General features: G+C 31.6%; 1 protein-coding gene across 1 annotated transcript in view; it reads left to right on the forward strand.

The window, feature by feature from the left end:
* Window positions 1-22,030, forward strand: part of LOC123665309 (lateral signaling target protein 2 homolog) — a 55,316-nt gene continuing 33,286 nt past the window's right edge. The window contains exon 1 of the mRNA XM_045599634.1: window positions 1-248. Within this exon, the coding sequence (XP_045455590.1) occupies window positions 186-248 (63 nt within the window). The 5' untranslated portion in view covers window positions 1-185. The remainder of the gene's footprint in view (window positions 249-22,030) is intronic.

The raw sequence follows: 22,030 nt of genomic DNA on the forward strand, positions 1-22,030 counted from the left end.
GCTCGGTCAATTACTCACTTCATTCACTACTCTAAAACGTGAACGCGATTTGTGAAACATGTCCGTCTTTTGTGTTTTTTTGACGTAAATATTGGCGAAAATTCCTTTTGTGCTTTCATCTACGTGGTAATTTTTGGTGCTAAATCAGTTTTATAATGTGTGTGATTGTGTTGTGAATTGTTCATATGAGGCTGTTATACAAAAGTGGTCCAATGGAGTCTCTCAGAAAATGGTTCTACAAACCAAAGGTACTGTCAAAACAATTATTCTCGTGTAATTTCCTTTAGACACACTCCGTTTACAGCATATAATATGTTGCACTTTAAAAAACGATTGTTCAAGAATTTTATAAATTTACGAGCTACGATAGCTGTACTTGCGATGACTTAATATATTTGCTTCCAAGCCTTTGTTATGAGTGAATCACAAATTGTTTTTATTTTCCTTCTACCTACTATTTAATGGTCGATTACTTTGCAATGCAATTTAAATTGCTTATCGTTGATAATAATTAGTGGCAGAGATAAATAATGCGAAACGTTTAAACTTACGTCATTTTAAATGAGCTAATTAAATTTATTGCTGTGAGTTTATTTCTAATATATAAATGTGTTCCAAAATATTTTAGCAATTATAGCAACCGAATTTGACAGGACTTTCACTGGCAAGCTGATGTAATAAGGAGTACCTTAGGCTACTTTTATTTTAGAAATTTATTTATTTATAACTGCGAATATAACTTTTTTGTTAAATACCACGCAGACAAATTCGCGGGCACAGCTAGTTTAAAAATAAAAAGTAATCTTATAATTATTAAATTATCATCTTAAAGTAAAAAGTAAAGTAGTAAATAGGAGATATTACAATGAGCAAGGGAAAGTTCCAGAACCCACAAATTTATGTTTAATAAATAATTGTCAGCTGCGAGATAACAAATCACTATTGAAAATGTCACGTATAAAAATAAACACAAATATGTACAATTGAGTTGTTGATATGAAAACGAACAGTGTCTGCTTTTGTCTGTTTTTATATATATATAGAATAAAATTTACATAATTATAATCAGTTTTACATACCCATAACATTTGTAAACTGGTTTTCATGCTGATTAGATAAACAGTTGTTATTATGTTTTGATATTTTTGTTATTGTCTTGGAATTTTTTTAAATTCTTATTCTTGGAATCTATTCTATATCAGTAATAGAGATAATATTAAAATTTTTATAGATAAATAAAAATAAAGTGCCAAAATGTATGTAGATGCATAAGTTCCTCATGATTGCACTACATTTGATAAGAATATAGATATATTTATATTATTATTATATATTTATATATTTTATTTTTTTTGTTATTGTCAGTTATTATCAAGACCACTAAAAGACAGTAAAAAGAAACTATAAATTAACAAAAAAAAGTATAGCAGAACTTTGTTCACTTTGTCAGCTAGTAGAGTATAAAAAATACTTAAACGTGTATAAAGTAATGTCACTGAGATCTGTTGTTGTGCTCCCATCGTAGAATTAGGTACCATGTAAATCTCAATTATATCTTTTCAGTTTTATTTTCTAGATATGCTGGCATTATCAAAAAAAAAAAAAAAAAAAAACGCAACTATCTTTAAATATAAAGTTATTAAAGTGATAAAAACAATTCTTTTTATAAGCACAAAATGTTTTTATAAACATATTTTATATGTGATGTATGTTTTTACTTTAAAAAAAATTCTCCCAGTTTTGTATTCTTTTTGTGGTGAAATGAGCAATGCATTCGGTAATTATTATCAAAAGTAATTTTGATTCTTTGATATTGATCAAGCTAAACGATTAACCAGCAGTTAAAGTTCGATTCGATTGGGATTATACATGTGCCATTGATTGTCTAATGGTGCATGTATTTGTTCCTGAAATCATACCAAGTACATAGGTGAAAAAGTGAGAGTTTCAGTAACCATTATATGAACATTCTTGTTAACGGTAAACAAACAAACATTACAGATGATGATGCAGGAATAAGTTTTAGATACACTGATGTTTTTCCATTGTCATCGTTACTTTCCACTTTACATTGTTCCCAGAAGGAATATTCCAAAAACCTTAATACTTTCATCATACAATCTTCTCTGCCACATAAGCTACAAAGATACAAATTATGCATAACAAAAGTTGTATGTACATGCTAAGAAAAACGAGTGCTAAAGCTCAGTGTTCCGTATGTGGAACCCCGATAAAAATCAATTCTGCCTATCGCAGTCCACTGCTGGACATAGGCTTCCCTAAGTTCGCATTAAAAATGGCGCGAACATAAAAGGTTTGCCCCTAGTCACTATGCTGGGCAGGCGGGTTGGTGACCGCAGGGCTGGCTTAGTCACACCATAGATGCATCTGCCAGTCTTCGGCCTGTGTATTTGAAAGCCAGCAGTTGGATGGTTATCCCGCCATCGGTCGGCTTTTTAAGTTCCAAGGTGGTAGTCGAACTGTGTTATCCCTTAGTCACCTCTACAACACCCACGGGAAGAGAGGTGGCTATATTCCTTACTGCCGTAACCACACAGCATCACCGATAAAAATACTACTTATATTACCAGCAACGGTAAGGCTTTAGATTAAGAACCGTCGAATTATCTAAGCTCAAAATTAGACCATTTATTGTCATAATTTCATTACAAAAAAGAAAACAACCCTAAGAATCTATCTAACTTCCAAATTAGACCGTTTTTTCGACATAATTTTGTTACAAAAAAAAATCTCATATCTAACTTCAAAATGACAGTTCTTAATCTAAAGCCTAGCCCCAACAACTAATATTTACCAATACGTTTACTGTAATAATACAAAAAATACCTTACTTCTTCAAAATAAGCACTTCGTTACAAATCATAGTATTTTGTTTGCCTCAGAATTGTTGTTGTTATTTCTTTTTTGGTTTTTGAATACTCACAAAAAAACGTAACATTTTCAATCAATTTTTACACTAAGCCTATGGTAATAGACACTGTGAATATTTCTATATGCAAATGTTTATATTATACAATTACTATATATATCAGACGGTTCTATTAAGACGATAAGAGATATATTGCTGCTAATATTTTTATAGTTCTGAACAATGAAAGTGATTGTCCCATTTATGGTACTAGCTGTAAGATGTGACATAATTGTTATACTTAAGTCACATTAACCTTATTCTCATCCAACTTAAATGCATGCACTTAATTTCTAAAAACCAAATAGATAGACAAATAAGGTATTCAATGCATTATAAAATATTTGTCTTGTGATTTAGAATGAGTGCACATTTTGTTGGAATTTCTAGATCAAATAGAAATCTGTTATGTAAAATAAAAATGTAAGAATTAATTGTTTGTTCTAGAAAAAAAATTATGTTATATAATGAAATAGAATTTTATGTCATAGTAATTAATAACTTTTATACTTTTTTGTTTATTTTCTTAATTATTTGGTTTAATTAACTAATGATGAATGAGTTGCAAATTATTCATTAAAATGTAATTAACGCTTCAGCCTGTTATATCCCATTACTGGCCATAGGCCTCTTCCCCCATGTAGGAGAAGGATCAGAGCTTAATCCACCACGCTGCTCCAGTGCGGGTTGGCGGATACATTCCCTACTACGAGTAACGATCGCTATCAGGTGTACATGATAACAACCGGGACCGACGGCTTAACGTGCTCTCCGAGGCACAATGGCGACCCACAAGGACTGCACAAACACCCAGACCACGGCAAACACCTGTATGGCTAATACAAATGTTTGTCATGTGCGGGGATCGAACCCGCAACCGCCAACGCTACGGTACAATCCATGGCTGTAACCGTTGCGCCAACGCAGTGTCATTAAAATGTAATTATTAAAACGAAATTAATGTATTTACGTTATAATAATTAAATTTTAATGAATGATTACTCATTGATTGCCCCATATAAAATAACAAATGTAAAATTAACAAATTGTTTAAGTTAGTTTTTATTGTGGAACTTTTTTTCAGATGTTACATGAAATAGATTAGGATAGTAGTGTGTAAATGCACACTTACACACTTTAACATTGTATTTGATCGATTCTGTGATGTCCCATTGCTAAACATATGCCTCTTTTTCTCTTTTTAGATACAAAATTTCGTGTGGTTTTGTCATTAATTCAAATTAAATACGGATAATTTGTTTATTATAACCACAACTTGACTTCGGCCGGAGGTCAGACCGTCCTTGTTTTGCAGATGTCGTGAGTAGGGTTGCCAACCATACTTTATAATAAAGTATTCTACTTTATTTTTGGTAAATATACTTTATACTTTTGCATACAAATAAAGTATATTAAAATACTTTATTTTCAATCTTTAGTGTGATGCGTGAAACAAAATACTCATTATGGGTACTTAACTATTTAACGGTACACATAAGGTAAAACGGATGATGGAAAGGATTTAAAATTACTGAACGAAATGTTAGATGTCAGATGTGGTGTTTTTCGAATGTGACAGAACAGGTGACAATCTGACATTTGTCACAGATGTCACTACTCACTATCAATCGATATTGTAGAAAAATTGACCGTTGGCTTTGTTTATATGTAGTTAAGGATTCAATGGTTGGAAAAATGGTTTGACCTTAGCGAAGATAACTGGCTTTCAATACTTCCTAACGTGTCCTTAAAAAATGCGGTTAAATTTGAACATTTTGAAATGATAATTATAAAAACTAAATTACAAGACGGATTAAATATTAAGATGCAGGATATTATAATCCGATTTTATAAGACTTAAAAGAGATCCAAATAAAAATCGCTAATGATGATAAAGAATTTTCAGTGAAAAGTACAGTAGAAAAATGGCAATATATACTTAAAAATGCACCTGATAGCTTACAAATATAAAAAAAATTTCTTACTTACTCTCTGTTCCCACTACTTAAGCTTTCACTGAAAGGGTTTTTTTAGTAATGAATCTAAAGTAGCGAGAAGAGAGAAATATAGCGTCAATAAATTTAATTAGAAACGAATTTTTATTTATATAAATTTAAATATTGATTTTTAAATAAGTTTGAAACATTTAAACATAACAAAAAATTGTTAGCATGTGCTAAAGGCACACAAAAATACGTTTTTCAAGCAACAAAAACATAAAATTTGAAAAATACTTTTTTTTTCTTCCAAATACTTTATTTTTTCCTATCCAAACCATGTTATACGTTTTTTTTGTCAAAAAAAGTTGGCAACCCTAGTCGTGAGACTGTTCACCATCCCGCTTGCACACTTTCACTTTTTTTTACCGCTTTCCCAATAGCGGGTGAAACTCGGTCGTATCGCCAAATGTTTCGCGAATCGCCATACATTATAACTATATATTATTATTGTGAAGTTATCGTTTATTATTGTTGACTATTTTTGTATGACGTCATTCATAGGCGAATTATAATATTCGATTTTTTGATGTGTATCGTTTAGTACTTTAGTCAAGGTTTTTTTTCTTATAAAGTGTAACTTAATTCGTGTTTGCATGTCCTTAATAAGAAAAAACGTTTTTAAAATTGTAATTTAGCACGCGATAGTTAGTTACATTGTGCGAATGCTCAGTTAAGTAAACAATATTTTTCTGAAATCGTTGCGCACATATTTACTAATTCGAAAAATATATGAAATACTTCATTTTGAACTTTAATTCGTCAAATAAACGTACATATTGCATTACGTATTTTTTTTACATATAGTATTATAATATATATTTTATTATTAAAAATACTTAGTAGCTTATAAAACTTGTATTAGTTTTTTGCTTAAAGTAATACTTGAGAAAAAATATTAAATCAAAATATACTTTATTTTTCTTTTAAAATACATTAGAATTGTTATTTTACTATGCAACATTTATATGTCCTATAAAAGTATGTACGTATAAAAATATGACTAATATTAAATAAACGCAAAAGAAAGGATTACTATGGAATAACACAAGGGTAATTTTTATCCCTGAAAAATGTACGGTTTCATACTTATGTTTTCTCATGATCAAGTCCGGGTAACAGTTTTTTTTTATATATAACTAGCGACCCGCTCCGGCTTCGCACGGATATAAAATATAATTATAGCCTATGTCATTCACTGAAAAAATGATTAAAATCGATCCAGTAGTTTTCATTTATTCATTACTGCCCGTGGCCCGCACGCGTTAACTTAGAGTAAAAGCCGGCCGGAACCTCCGCAAACGCTACGTACCGCGATTTTTAAATCTGTAATATCTTCGAAAATATTCATTTAAATCATATGCTGTAAAGGGCCATATAGATCTATATTAAATAAAAAATATATTTAAGGTATTTAATTGGATAAGGATTAATGCTGTATTGGTTAAAATCGCTTCGAAAATTAGCCATTATTTGTCGTAAAAAGTAAATGACAAAAAATGTTATTGTGGGATATCCATAAGAGATAGGTATATACCATCGCGGAGTTTTCTGTAGACCTTTTCAATGTGTACAATACTTAGTACATTATTTTGATAAATCTCGTAGGGTTCAGCCTGCGTTTGCAATTTAAGCGAAAAAAAAATAATTATTTACGACGTAACATTAGAAAACTTAAGAATAACAGTATTTCTCCACTATTTAATGGATGTTATTATACATATAAACCTTCCTCTTGAATCAATCTATCTATTAAAAAGAACCGCATCAAAATCCGTTGCGTAGTTTTAAAGATTTAAGCGTACATACATGTGCAGGGACAGAGAAAGTGACTTTGTTTTATACTATGTAGTGATTAGTTTTAAATTATTTTTTCCGCAATCGCAATGTGGCTCGTCCTCTTTCCCTCTGGACCGACGATCCACGTAAGATCGAAGGCCGAGGCTAGATGAGGATTAGAGATATCCGGGATATTTGGAGCGAACTTGGGTAGATCTATGCCCAGCATTGGACTGCGGTAGACAGAAACAAAAGGCGAAGCGATTTAGTTTTGTATACTTTAAACCTACTTATATTATAAATGCCAATGGTTGTAAGGTTGAATAGTGAAAGATGAATGTTTGTTGCTCTTTGATTTTTTTTTTTTAATTGATTGTAATGGAACTTCCTATGTAGATAGCTGGAGAGCTAAATAACACATAGGCTCTTTTCTATCCCGACATACCAACGGGATCTGAAATTAAAACCGTGAAACCGCAAGCCGTAGCTAGCATATAAGAATCTTATATTGAATAGTTAGTTTAGTCACCAACACGTACGCAGTTTAGAACGTGACGGTTGTTTTAATGCGTGATTTATCAGTAAAGACGTTAAACGATATTATAAACGATAACGTACGGTCATGCTACTCTTTATTGAGTGCGATGTTGCCGTGTTATGATAAAACGGTATAAAGGTCAAGCCCTTTGAATTTTATTATTCCTAAACACATTACAACCAGCGATAAACCGACCGTGTTTCGAAAAACAAATCGTGATTTTTAGTTTTTACTTCGAAATTGGCGTTTAATTCTTTTTACGTTAAACGTGTCTTTCTGTATAGTTCATATAAGTATTTTGCTATAAGTACTTAATTGTAATATTTTCTGAAATATACTTTAATACTGGTGCTATTACCATTTGTGCATGTCGTTATTAGTTTGAACGTTAATTGTAATGTCTACAAACAAAACGAAAACGAAGAATTTACAAATGTATAATTAATTAACTATAATTAATTATTTGCTTGTTGATTACTTTTGTAATCGTGTATTTTAATGCTTCATTTAATGTTAATGTCATATTAATGTTATATTTGAAGTTCTGTTAGTTTTTTTGAGTATAAAATATCAATATAAGATATCCGTTTTGCGTGAAGTAGTATCCATTCATCTTTACAAACTTTGGCATATTCATAATGTTTGTTGGATTCATATGCCGTGTGGTGTCGGCCGAGTAGAATAGCACCACCCCCTTTCTTCCCGTGGGGGTCGTAAAAGGCGACCGAGGGATAAACCTGGCTCAAAATCATCAGGGTCCTGGAGAAGGAAAATTTCATTTGAAACCTGGAATGGGGTCTCCGTCAAGCATTCGTAGCATAGCTCTAAAATGCGAAGGACTCCTGCAGCCGAACTGGCTCCACAAGTATCGACTCGTCGTTCTTGTGGGCCTAGCCAGTGAGGTCGGGAGGGTGTCGCAGAGCTTAGGTAACTCTGCGTGTACCTGAAGAGTGTCCTAGGCGACACAGTGTCTGATCGTCTGCAATAGACGGACTGAGGCCAATGTATGTAGTTGGATCATTTTCAAACACCGTTGAACAGAACACCTACAGCTTGTCTAAAAGTTTGAATAATTATTATTTTAATTGATTGTTCCTCCGTTGTGCCAAATGATCGTGATTATTTCCCCGATGTCACGTTAAATTGTGATGATGCGTTGGAGATTGATCGTTCCATCGTCGACTATGATGATGATAAATTTTGTAGACAGTCTTGATAGCCATAATGTTGTTATAGCTGACCTAGGACACAATATAATGACGACAGCAAATATTATTTAGTGTGTAAAAATATATATAAAAACAATTGCGCATGTCAGCTCTGACACGTGACTGTAGTTTACACCATAAAAGAACAATTAATTAAATATTACTTAAATAGTTTATACATTTTTCATAATACGTAATAAGGGCGGTAAAATAAAGAAGTAAATGTTATGTTGTTATGTATTGTGTAATTTTAATTATTGTTGTTTGTTTGTTATATTTGTGTATTATTTCAGTTGTAGCATTGTGCTTAATAAATATTGCGTTATTTTATCAATTTCCATTTTTTTGACTGCATGCATTGTGTTTGTTATTGTCAGGATAAGATAATAAAATTCATACGAAAGATAAGATAACAATAAAAGGTATAATAAAAAAACCAATATCATAAAAAAGGAAGGAGATACGATCAGGGTCAGTATAAAATATTTTCCTTGACATAAGCTATACGTATAGTAACCGCTTACCATTAGGCAGATCGTAGTATACACTAGGGGTTTATATAAAAACATATATAATGTATTATTTTTTTTTTTCATCACATAGGTACTTCTCTAAAACTTTGCATTAGACAACATACGTGGCGGAACAGTCTTTTTCTGCCTTACAATGTCTCACATCATCCTCCATTTAGTGAAACGTAAATAAAAATATTTCTGGAAGTAAACTTGCGTACGAATTTCCTTCATACGAAAGATCCTCCCGGGATTATGGTTGCTGTAAAGTATCCGAAAGGTCAGGCATCTAAAAACTTAATAAACCGCGATAAGATCCGAAAAGGTTGTTTCATTGTGATAATGTTTTATTTTAACCACTGATATTCATAAAGATATCATGTATATAATATTATTTTATTGTTTCTGCCATATCTCAATGTCAAGATATAAGAGCTATTTTGACAGTCGTTAAATTCATCATTATTCACGAGGTTATATATAACGGGCTGATTGAACTGAAAATCTATTCACACATTATATTTTAGATTGTAATATATAATTATATTATAGCAGATGAGTTGGTTCTTAATTATCCACGATGTAAGTTTCATGTAAATGTATGAATGTTCTGTTTGAAATACCTAAAGATCGTAAACCTAAAAAATAAAACATCCTGAGCCTGATTCCCTGCTAAGCACAAGGATAGTTGTCAGGTGTTCATGAGATCACAGAGTGTTATGATGCTATGTTAGGGTACAAGGATCTTTTCTGACCATCGAATCCTAGGTCATACGTGTGAATGTAGCCTTTTGCACTACGATGCCAGAAGTACACCATGTCGATTCTTATTAAGATTCAGTTCACCAGTCTGTTAAACAAATTTACTTGCGATATTTTATATTTTAATTGCCGTTGTAGTTATAATTCGTCTCATATTGAAGTGGATTCGTGGGCGTAAGACAATCGATAACGTTGTCTTACACAATTGACCTTTTACTGTTTTATGAACACAACATAGGTACAGTTTTATATGTCATAAAGAATATTTATTTGACACAATTCATAACATACAGGTTACAGACATGTCTGTATGTAATAAATTCTTTACGACAGTTCTATAAGTATAATAACCTTATTAAGAATTTCGATTAGTCCTAACTGTTCTATTTTTAGAGTGATATTTGGATCTGATTTTTATTGTTTTCGTGATTTTGCTATTTTGTAAGTTATAATTTAGTAAAAAATGTAAATGAAGAAAATTGTACTAAATTATAACTTACAATGTAGAAATTTTACACGTATATATATTTACATAATTGTTCTTTATTGTTGCGAATTTGTTAATTTTTTAACAGTTTTGATCATGCTTTTCTTTTGCTGTGTTAGTTATCTCTGAATATCTGGTAGTCAATTTCTGGAGAGCAAATCATTCTTCTAACAAACTTCTTGAAGTTAATTTGCGTTTCAATTAGCTTCTTGTTAATCTTCCTTTAAATATGAACGAACCTAGGTCTCAACTCATCAATTTTGAAAACGATTGCAATTGTTGCAATGTAAAGCAGACGTAACCGTTGTGAAATCTGTGGCCTTATGTATAAAAATGTGTGTATACAAAAACACATATTTACTGCTCTTTTTGTACCAGATACGCTCGGTTGCACTGCTATAGTGTAGACTCGAAATGTCGTCACGATAATCAGCCTATTTTATTAACCTACTGTGTATATTTGGGGCCTTCTTTGTTATTCACTTTATATGTTAAAGAATTATGGTATGATTAAAAAAAATATCATTGGTAAGAAATTAACATTAACCTTTTCTTAGCGTTTTGTTTATTTATGTAAGTAATTTAATTAAATTAGTTTTATTTATTTGTATTTTACAGAGCTTTGCAACAGACACAAATAAATCGTACAGAAAAAAATAGTTTCAAAAGTGAGGAAAAAAAAATTTATACCGAAATATTCTTGATATCGTGTTGTTCCTTTCTTAAAAGTCATGCTTTATCTATTGCTCAATATTTAGTAAGTTGTTTAAATAAACAAATTCAAATATTTTTATAATTGATATTGCATAGAAACGTAAATTTGATGTATGTATATAGTGATATTGTATTTGAAAACTACATTACAACACATTGAGATTGGAACTTACTTTTACCGGAACCTTTTCGTGAACGAATATTATTTCTTTTACTGATTTATAAAGGCCGTTTTTGGTTCAGCCTGCATTTTTAATTAATATAGCCTATGAACCTACAATTAATAGGCGTTATAAAGAAGAAAATGTATGTAAAAACAAAAAAAAAAAACAAAAAGGAAACAGACTATCACTGTGGATTATAAGTTTTACTCTTGCATATTACGTATTATAAACACTTACGTCGTCATCATGTAATAGTTGTAGTGCGTCAGTTTGTAGAAGATAATGTTGTAAATAAGATTAAATTTTTTCTATTTTAGGGTAGTAAAAATGTTAATGACAAAGTAAAGTTTAGTATCTTGATTATTCAACAATATGTATTCTCCAAATAATTCCGTCGCATTTCTTTACTTTGGGATACATTTTTTATTTTTAAATATAATTAATATTAATTGGTAGTAGGTAGGAAATGATTTATTTAAATAATATCAAAATATTATTTTCGTAATGACGTAAACTGTTTTTGTTCAATATAATAAACTTGTTTTTAATTACGGCAGTCTTTTTATTGATATAAATAATTGATGCAATGCATATGAATTATCCATTTTTTTCTTAGTTTGTATTGGCCATATAGATATTGTCTGTGGTCTGGGCGTTTGTGCCTGTATATTGTGTGTTTTCGGAACCCCGGCACAGGACTTAATCTTAGTGAGGTACGGTGAGTGTGTGGCGTTTATTTATTTATTTATTTTTAGATAATTAAAGTTTAAAACGTAGTATTTATAATACTCTATACGTACTTATATTAAATAACAAACATGTTTTAGTATGGTATGGTAATCTTATGCTGTTTGGTTTTGCGGTTTCAAATATCGATTATCGATACATCTATATAATATGATATCTATATAAAATAACAGCTCTTTCGTATACTTAGTCAATCTTTGAGGTAAATAGTTTAATTAGGACTATTACTGCTAACAGTTGATATATGTACTAGTTATAAACTTAGGCAACTATTATTTTAGAAGAAGTATTAACACTTCGCGTAAAATAACATGACAAACATTTGTTATTGGCCATACAGCTGTTTGCCGTGGTCCGGGTGTCTGTGCAGTCCTTGTGGGTCTTCCCACCGTGCATCGGAGAGCACGTTTAGCTATTGGTCCCGGTTGTTATCATGTACACCTGATAGCGACCGTTACTCATAGTAGGGAATATATCCGCCAACCCGCATTGGAGCAGCGTGGTGGATTAAGCTCTGATCCTTCTCGTACATGGGGAAAGAGGCATATGCCCAGTAGTGGGATATTACAGGCTGAAGCGTAAAATAATAAGTCGTGGAATTGTACCAAGAATTCGATTAAATTTTGTTATGAAATAACTTTTTCGGATTTTATCGCGTTTTATTAAGTTTTAAGATGCCCGACGTTTCGAACATTTTACAGCAACTATGGTCACTAAACGACTGTCCTCTCGTAAAATATTAACTTAATAAACTGCGATAGAATCCGAAAAAGTTGTTTCCTTATAATGAGTGAAATTCGCGTAAGCATTAGAAAATAATGTTCGATTCAATGGTTACTTTGAGACCTATGCGGACGAAGTCATGGAAAGCATTTCAAAATAATAATAATAATAATAATAATAATAAATTGCCACGTATTTTAAACTTTAAATTTTATAAAAACGCGTTTATGTGTCTAAAGATTAAAAAGTGCGAGTGGGTTTACATCTATAGGTACCTATAATTAATTAATACACAAATAAAAAATGTTACTTGTATCAAAACGAACTTTATTGTTTATTTATTATCGCTTATTCTGTTAAGATTATTGATGTGTGTATAAAAAAAAAAAAAAACATGCTTGACCTTTTTGGTCTTATTCAACTTGAAAAATGGAGTTATTGGAAGTTTCGTTGATAGCTTAAAATAAATAAATCTATACTAATATTATAAAGCTGAACAGTTTGTTTGTTAGTTTGTTTGAACGCGCTAAGGTCAGGAACTACTGGTCCGGTTTGAAAAATTCTTTCAGTGTTAGATAGCCCATTTATCGAGGGAGGCTATATATTATCACGCTAAGACCAATAGGAGCGGAGCATCAATGAAGAATGTTCAAAATCGGGTTTTTTCTTTCTTTTTGTGAGCTTCCCCAGTTAGCCCAAAGAAATTGTTCCACGCGGTCGAAGTCACGAGCAGAAACTAGTAATTTAATATATCTGAATGATGATTGTATCAATTATTCATTGTTTGGCGTTACGTTGCGAATTTTTCGTCTCTGTTGACTAAATCGGTATAATGTGTTCAAAATAAAAATAGATACCTATAAATTATGTACATATTATTAAAGACCAACGTACTTTTTTTACACAAGCTCTTTACAATATTCACATCTTACTGCAAATAACGATTTGTAACGAAATAAGCTCGGGGAATAATGTAGTGCATGCAAATGTAATATTTATTTTAGATATAAACGTGCATATATATATATATATATATATATATATATATATATATATATATATATATATATATACAGGGTGTCCCAGAAATCAACGTCAAGCCGGCAATGAGCGATAGGCCAATTGATGGTGGTTATCAGAAAAATAAGAAAAAAAATATTTATGAATAATTTAAAAAAATAATGGCTTTTTAAAAAAAAATCGAGAAATTGACACCCTGTGACAGTCTTTCAAACTTTGTGACTAGAAACCTTGACTATGCTTTGTTTTTTTTTGTGTAACGGGTCCCTGAATAACTGTTTTATTAATTGTAATCTAAAATTAATACAAAACTGCCTCAGCTTTAGAAAAACACCATTTTATTGCGCAACCATTACGCAAAAAAGATAACAACATCTATCTTTATGTGACTGTCTTGTAAAAAAAATGTACTACGCTCTTTTGGCAAGTGGCTTTAAAAGATGGCGCATTTAGTCTGGATTCTAAAATGGTACTACATTTAGTAGTTTACACTTATAATTCGGTAGGAAAAAAATGTAAACCAAATGAAAGTTAATTATTTTTATATCACTCAAATTGCTATGGACCGCGTTTGAGTACGAATGCTATAATATAGTGACCCTATTGTGCCGTGTGTGAGCGAGACAGACAGTCCCAACCAAGTGACTAGTGAGGGAAGACCGAATACTTCTAATGAAGACATGGTCTTGCAAGAAGTCAGTTACGACCCGAGTACCTCAGTCCGTTTAATTGAAGCAAGGACGGGGGTGTCAAAAAGTACAGCACACCGAATTTTAAAGAGAAACGAGTTTCACCCGTACCATGTACAACGAGTACAAAGTCTCCTGCCCCAGGATTACCCTGCAAGGCTTGCATTTTGTCAAACGATGTTGCAAAAGTATAGGGAAGATCCGCAATTTTAAACAAAATTCTATGGTCCGATGAATCTACCCTAAAAAGAGACGGATACATGAATCTGCATAATCTGCACGAGTGGCATTTGGAAAATCCACACTTAATGCGAGAAGATCGATCTCAGTATCGCTTTAAAATAAATATGTGGACCGGCATTTTAAATGGAAAAATTATTGGGCCATTCGAGTTACCAGAAAATTTGACCGGCGAGGTTTATCTGGATTTTATAGAAAACCATTTACCAAATTTACTGGAAGACGTCTTACTTGACATTTACCGAAGCATTTGGTTTCAACAAGATGGCTGCCCAGCACATTATACTCGCTCAGTCAGAGAATTTCTCGATCTAGAATACCGAGGTAGATGGATAGGACGGTCTGGTCCAATTTCGTGGCCAGCCCGTTCACCGGACTTAAATCCAGTCGACTTCTTTTACTGGGGAACGTTAAAAGAAAAAGTATATTCTAAACCACGTCAAAGTTTAAACGAATTACGAGAAAAAATTGCGGCAGCTGTTGAAGAGATCAACTCGAAAAAGTACGCTCGTCTTGTAAACCGCTCTTTTTTAAGAAGATGTAGGGCTTGCATTTCGGCCGAAGGCAAACAATTCGAACATTTGTTATGAATGAATAAACTTTGATTCCAATAACTGAATTTTATTTCAACCGTATTTTTTTTGTCCTAATTTAGGTAACAGTCTTCTAAGTCTAGTGCCACTGTCTCGCTCACACACGACACAATAGGGTCACTATATTATAGCATTTGTACTCAAACGCGGTCCATAGCAATTAGAGTGATATAAAAATAATTAACCTTCATTTGGTTTACATTTTTTTTCTACCGAATGTTAGGTGTAGTCTCCTAAGTGTACTGCCATTTTAGAATCCAGACTAAATGCGCCACCTTTTCACAATACTATGACTGTCTGTCTCGCTCACACACGGCACAATAGGGTCACTATATTATAGCATTCGTACTCAAACGCGGTCCATAGCAATTTGAGTGATATAAAAATAATTAACTTTCATTTGGTTTACATTTTTTTCCTACCGAATTATAAGTGTAAACTACTAAATGTAGTACCATTTTAGAATCCAGACTAAATGCGCCATCTTTTAAAGCCACTTGCCAAAAGAGCGTAGTACATTTTTTTTACAAGACAGTCACATAAAGATAGATGTTGTTATCTTTTTTTGCGTAATGGTTGCGCAATAAAATGGTGTTTTTCTAAAGCTGAGGCATTTTTGTATTAATTTTAGATTACAATTAATAAAACAGTTATTCAGGGACCCGTTACACAAAAAAAAACAAAGCATAGTCAAGGTTTCTAGTCACAAAGTTTGAAAGACTGTCACAGGGTGTCAATTTCTCGATTTTTTTTTAAAAAGCCATTATTTTTTTAAATTATTCATAAATATTTTTTTTCTTATTTTTCTGATAACCACCATTAATTGGCCTATCGCTCATTGCCGGCTTGACGTTGATTTCTGGGACACCCTGTATATGCCGATAGGTAAAAAAAGAAAAACGGGATTGGCAATACGCTATTTATGGTATCCTGGTGTTGCAAGCATCCGTAGACTACGGAAACCTATTAGATACTATATTTATTTACCGTACGTTTGCTTAAGATTTTAGCTACTGTTAGCAGATTTTCATTGTTAATTTAAATCCATTTTTATTATAACTATCCTTAGCTTCCGTTCGTGGGTTTGCCCGTGTAGATTAGACTATTTGAACTGTTTCATTTTCCCCCATTAAAATATAGCCCATTTCAGTCAGTGGTAACGTAGTATTCTCTCAAAGGAATATATAAAAATATATAATGTACCTATATATATCGTTTATACTGTTGTTTGATTTAAAAAAAAAAACCAATATTTCCTCTTTATCATATTATAAAAAAAAAGGTTCAGTCCGGTCGATTACGAACTACTAGTTAATAGTACTATGTATTTTTAGGACTTCACCGATGAAAATTATAGTCACACGATACGAAACGATTTAATAGCATTAATATTCTTCCGAATAACGAAACATGTAATTAAATTTGTTTACGCCATAAATCACACTCATAATTAGGTATAATTACTTTCAAATATGATCTGATATTTTTCTTTATTTATTAAATTTTATATATTAAAATAAGAAAAAAAAATTGGGAAAAATATTTGTGTTGATGCTTTTTTATATTACTTACGACTATGTAAGTCACGAAAAGTTTCAAGAAAGATCCCCTGAAACAATAAAATTACATTTGTGTTCTAACTTCTAATAATTAATGATTCTCAATCGTTAAAACACGCTATTTGTTTATCGCTTGGAAACGAATCAGCATTCATCAAAACTATACTTTTTTTTTTTAATTCACAACATAAAAGTAAATATATCGCAACATAAAAATATTTTTTTTTTTTTGCTTTGTTTATAGATTACGAAGATAAGTGCGTACTTAGTGAGTAATAAATATTCCAAACACTCCGCCGAGTCTAAGGAGATAGCGCTGTGCGTTGCGCCTTGAATGTCGACGAATAAATTGTTGCAGGATTATTATGCATTGTGTGTAATATAGTATATTCCAATTGTACACGTGATGCTCCCGTGTGCTCTTTATAAAGTCGCGTACGCACTTATAAAGACAAACGTAAGACCGTAATTTAGGAATCACAAACGCACTTCAAACCTTTCGCGAACGAACTTCTAGAAGTGATACCTACAGACGTAACCGCGTTCCTTAAAGCATCTGTTTGTTTTGCAACAAAGTTTAAAATTAGTGCGCCAAAATACATGTTCATCGAATTATTCATTCATACATCAAATTTGATTTAGTCGCATTCAGTTGTGCAGAAGCACGTTCGATGTTTCTTACATTTATGAATTTACTTGTTGTAATTACGTAACATTTTTTCTTCGTTCATGCGTACGAGGTTCAAAATAACCGCGTCTACAAGGAACGAACAACAAGGTTCGCAGTCTCTATCACTGATTGAGTTGGTCCATTAGTCTAATAGCCGAGGGTGACCGAGATCTAGAAAACGCGGCCATATTTATTTTATCTGTATACAGCTGGTGCATTTAGTTTTAATGATTCATCGTCGTCATAACGTTTTGGTACTTTATTTACATACCTGTAGTAATACAAATTCCGTCCATTACAATGTACGGGTAGAAAATTGCCAAGCTTTTGCAAATATTTTTTGCCATATTAAGGATAATTTTGAAGGCTTAAAGATTGCCTGTTTTGATATCAATGTCGTGTCGTATATATTATCGTATTTATTATATTAGTAAATATTAACATATTGCGTACGTAAATGAGTTCCACGACAGCTATTTAAATATATATATATATATATATATTTTGTTTACTATATTATGATATGCAAATTTCTAATACTAAGTTGTTGCAGAACGGGTATAGTACTGACGTCGTTCTACAGGAAATCATTAAACATTGTAACAATTATGTGCAATAAATAATAATTAGTACATTATGTAGGTATATAAGAGATAACAGAAATTCGATCGACTAGCTGACGAGTTTGAAACGCGGCCACTGATCTTTACCTACAGTATACATATATAATGTATGTATGTACCGTATTCAGGCCATGTTTGTTCAGTGAACATATGATGAAAATAGTGTTTTGATAATATGATGCCTTTTGAGAAACGTGTGCTATTAGCTTTAATCCTACCTTGTAGATTTGACATAATCGGATTCTTTGAGATGTGTTTGTGGAGGGGAATCTAGAGTTCACTGTATCTATTTGAAAAATTTAAATCTTCATATTATTATCTATGGACTAAAGCTACAAATAAACAGATGTTACTAACTTACTTGCGCATCTAACATTTAGACAATACTTTGTTTACCAAAAGGCTTAATAGCGATGTCTAATAAAATGTTTAACCATTTACAGTAGGTATCTTAAAACGAATTATGCCTTATGTCAATTTTTTAGAATATGTTGAATTTTTTTTTTTTTTTTTTTTTGATATTTAAATGTCCTTAAACAAGCTACATTTTTAATATTCTTGCGACAGAGTGAACTAGAGGTACGGTTAAAGACAATGGAGTTTATCTTGTCGTTTCTTTGTCGTTTTTACTTTTGCAAATTTTATAACAACTAGCTGGCTCAACAGGCGTCATGTCTTGCCGTAGAATGCGTTAAGTTAAAATACATTTTTAGAATATTTCCAATTATTTGAGCAATTTTCTTGATTTTCATTATTGAAAAATTTTTGATAACATCGGTCCAGCCGTTTTCGAGTTTTCCTCATAGCACCATAAATTTTGTTATTCAGTTATATTTATTTAGGTTAATATTTATTTGTTTCTAAATATATCCCGAAGTGGTAGCCAAAAATGTATTTTTAGTTGTTTACGAGATAGACGTTGCTGTTTTGATTAATTTCAATAATTTTCTTAATTAGTATAATCGTAATAACTTATAATATGTTAGCTTGGCATAGAGTTCCGTATTTGACTCCAAATATATAGGTATATACAAATTGAAATTTTACTACGCAAAACTTAATTGCATCGTAATAATCAACTTACTGTTATAGAACTAGTTACCATGCGATATAGCCTGTTCGCGTTAAGAAAATAGTGACTCATCGCTGTCTTTTCGTTCAGCCAGGCCTCTTGTTCCATTAAATCGAAGTAAATTAAAACGTCCGTTTGAAAGGTTTGCTTCAGCTGCCTAATTTTAACACGACCTTTAAATTTACTACGTTTTATTGTAAGATATACTAAATTTCACGTAATTGTCCAAAATAGCCCTGACTGGCACAAAAGGCTATAAGACATGTTTCGTTCTAAAAATTTAGAACTTATTCTATAGTTTTATGGCTTACTTAAAATAAATTATCTCGTTCTAATTTATCATGAAATTCATGGTCAAGGGGCGTTGGTGTGAAAGTGAAGATTCTTCTTCAATTTTCCTTCATTTTTTTATTTATTTGAAAGACACTGTGATACGTCTATAAGTAATTCACAAGAAAAAGACGAAAGAATAAAGTGTTTTCACAATATAATGTCATAGTTATAAAAGTATTTATGTACTTACTTAACTCCATAGAGTTGTTATTATGAATTGTGATTGAACTAAAAAGGCTTTCAAAATATGCAGTATTCAAATACATATGATGCATAGATGATGCGAGTAACAAATACGTATAGTTCATGTTTATATTCAGCGAATACGATCATAATAATAGTGAAGGACCTTGCTGAAATATTCCAAAACATTATGGAGATAGACAAATGGTTCTTCACCTAATATACGAGTATCAGGACGAAAAGGTAGAAATTTTACTCTAAGCAGCTACGGAGAGTAACTGCAGTTTGACAGCTTCCTCTTTATAATATATATATAAATATCATTACTTTGAGTAATGTTCTTTTTTAATATTGAAAATCGCCACTATTTATTAACATTATAAAAGGCGTGATGAGGTGACCAATAAGGTCACTTACCCAGAGCAGACTGGGGTGAAACGTGTCGTGTGAACTTTAGTCACGGCAACCTGAACCTGAAAAATCAGATTACTATTTTAATAATACTATTTATTTGATATTATTAAATGGTTTTAAACTCGTGTGAACTGTAATAATTTTTTTCAATATTTCTATTTCTACGAATTAGCCCTAACAGTAGTGGAATAGCTAAAGTGAAGTCTTAATTACTACTTTATGTTTATATTTTATAGGGTTATAAAACATGGTGAAGCTTTTCTTTTTTTGTAACAATAAAATATGATGGTTTTCACCTTATTTACATCATTAAGTTCGTGCCTCGAGCACCTTGAACCGCGGTGGAGTCCTTAATTAAGGGGTCGTTGCACGCTGAAGCCGTAGCGTGGACTGTTTTCTCGAAAGTTCGTGAAATTTTATACGGCTATGGGACGGTCACATGATTATATATAGACGTACATTGAAATAAAAAGTGGCTAAAAGAAATATTTATATAATTTTAAATTTAAGTGGAATTTAACAGGGCGTCTTAGAATCGTGTCTTATATATAGGTACAGAAAAATATATGTAATTGTACGTGTATATGTGGTGGAAAGCCAAAATGTCGGGATTATAAAGTATCATAATTCATAATAAGACCATCTAATTATGCGCTGCAATTTGGTTTCTAAGTTTTTATTTGGTCGGGGCTGCATCTATTGATCTATTTTAAATTTACCTGGAAAAGTCTTTAGATGTTCTTGAAATAAAAACAGTCGTACGTACAATTTGGAAATGGTTCTATAAATTTCTTCTTCATCTTCTTCTTAAACATCTCTAAATTGGTTTTCTAGAAATATAAACTTCACAGGAATTGTGTCAGATGATGGTCCTAACGTCCTAGTATTTACGGATACTTAAAACAAATAACTTTTTTCAAGTTAGTCAGTCTTACAGAGATTACCGCAATTAAATAAACAAAGTTTACAGCCCTATAGATATATTCGAAAAGTATAAAAACACTAAAATAATCCACGACTAATTTTACAGTTATTCAAATTAAAAGTAGGGTAGATAAACATTTAATCACAGCTTTACGAATTGTACCTACACACATTGCGTAGACTCTAGCCAAACCAAAACGCTTTCAGTCAATCGAATGATTCACGACGATATCTGATTCGAACTCGTTGGTTTTTGTATCTGAGTCGCAATGTCGAGGTCAATTTGGGACGTGATTTACAACGCTTTAAATTAATATAGCCTCTATGATGAAAGAAATACGAGTTGAATTAGGTTTATCATCAACTTATTGTTCGATGACTAATGATGGTTGATGTTAATGTAGCTAATCTGTTTTTGTTAGGAGTGTTGTATTTATTTTTCGTTGTTATATTTTCTAGTTTATGATTTTGTAAGGAGGGTGTTTTAAATAAATGATTATTCATTTTTTAAAAAAAGTTATGTCCAACCTTTTTATTTTCGAAGTGACTATAGTTGACCTTAGTTGCCTTTTCAGCGTCAGCGTTGAGGAGACGGGTACCGACACCTTGCTGATGATAATTGTTTTTGTTCCCAAAAAAAGAAAACAACCGACTTAAATTATAATAATATCGACAAGTACAATACATTATTACGGACGGTCAAAATGTATACTCGTCAGATCTGGATAAAATTTAAATGGGATTATATGACAAGCACAAGCCCAATAAAAAGTTAGAGTAACGAACAAAAATGCAGTCGTATTGAGAACTTCTTTTTTGAAGTCGGTTAGCAATTGTTTAAATGAACCGATAATTCGATTGGAAATCAAATCAGGACTTAATTGTATTAAGTATTAATAAATAAAGTATGTTTTGACGTAATAAAGCTTTTAAGCTGACGCAGTAACCGCCGACCTTGTAACAATAACATTAACTTCAAATTGCGACTAATCGTGTCAGGGACCATTGTAAATATGTAATGATGAGATGCATTCACTAGTTTTGTCTGTTTTAATGTAAATTTGATGAATAATATTATTTATTTCTTATTACTTGACAATACTTACGGTTTTTGATGAATAATCTATCTTATAGTAAATAAAAATAAACC

The sequence above is a fragment of the Melitaea cinxia genome, chromosome 23 (assembly GCF_905220565.1).
Source record: "Melitaea cinxia chromosome 23, ilMelCinx1.1, whole genome shotgun sequence".
NCBI lineage: Eukaryota > Metazoa > Arthropoda > Insecta > Lepidoptera > Nymphalidae > Melitaea > Melitaea cinxia.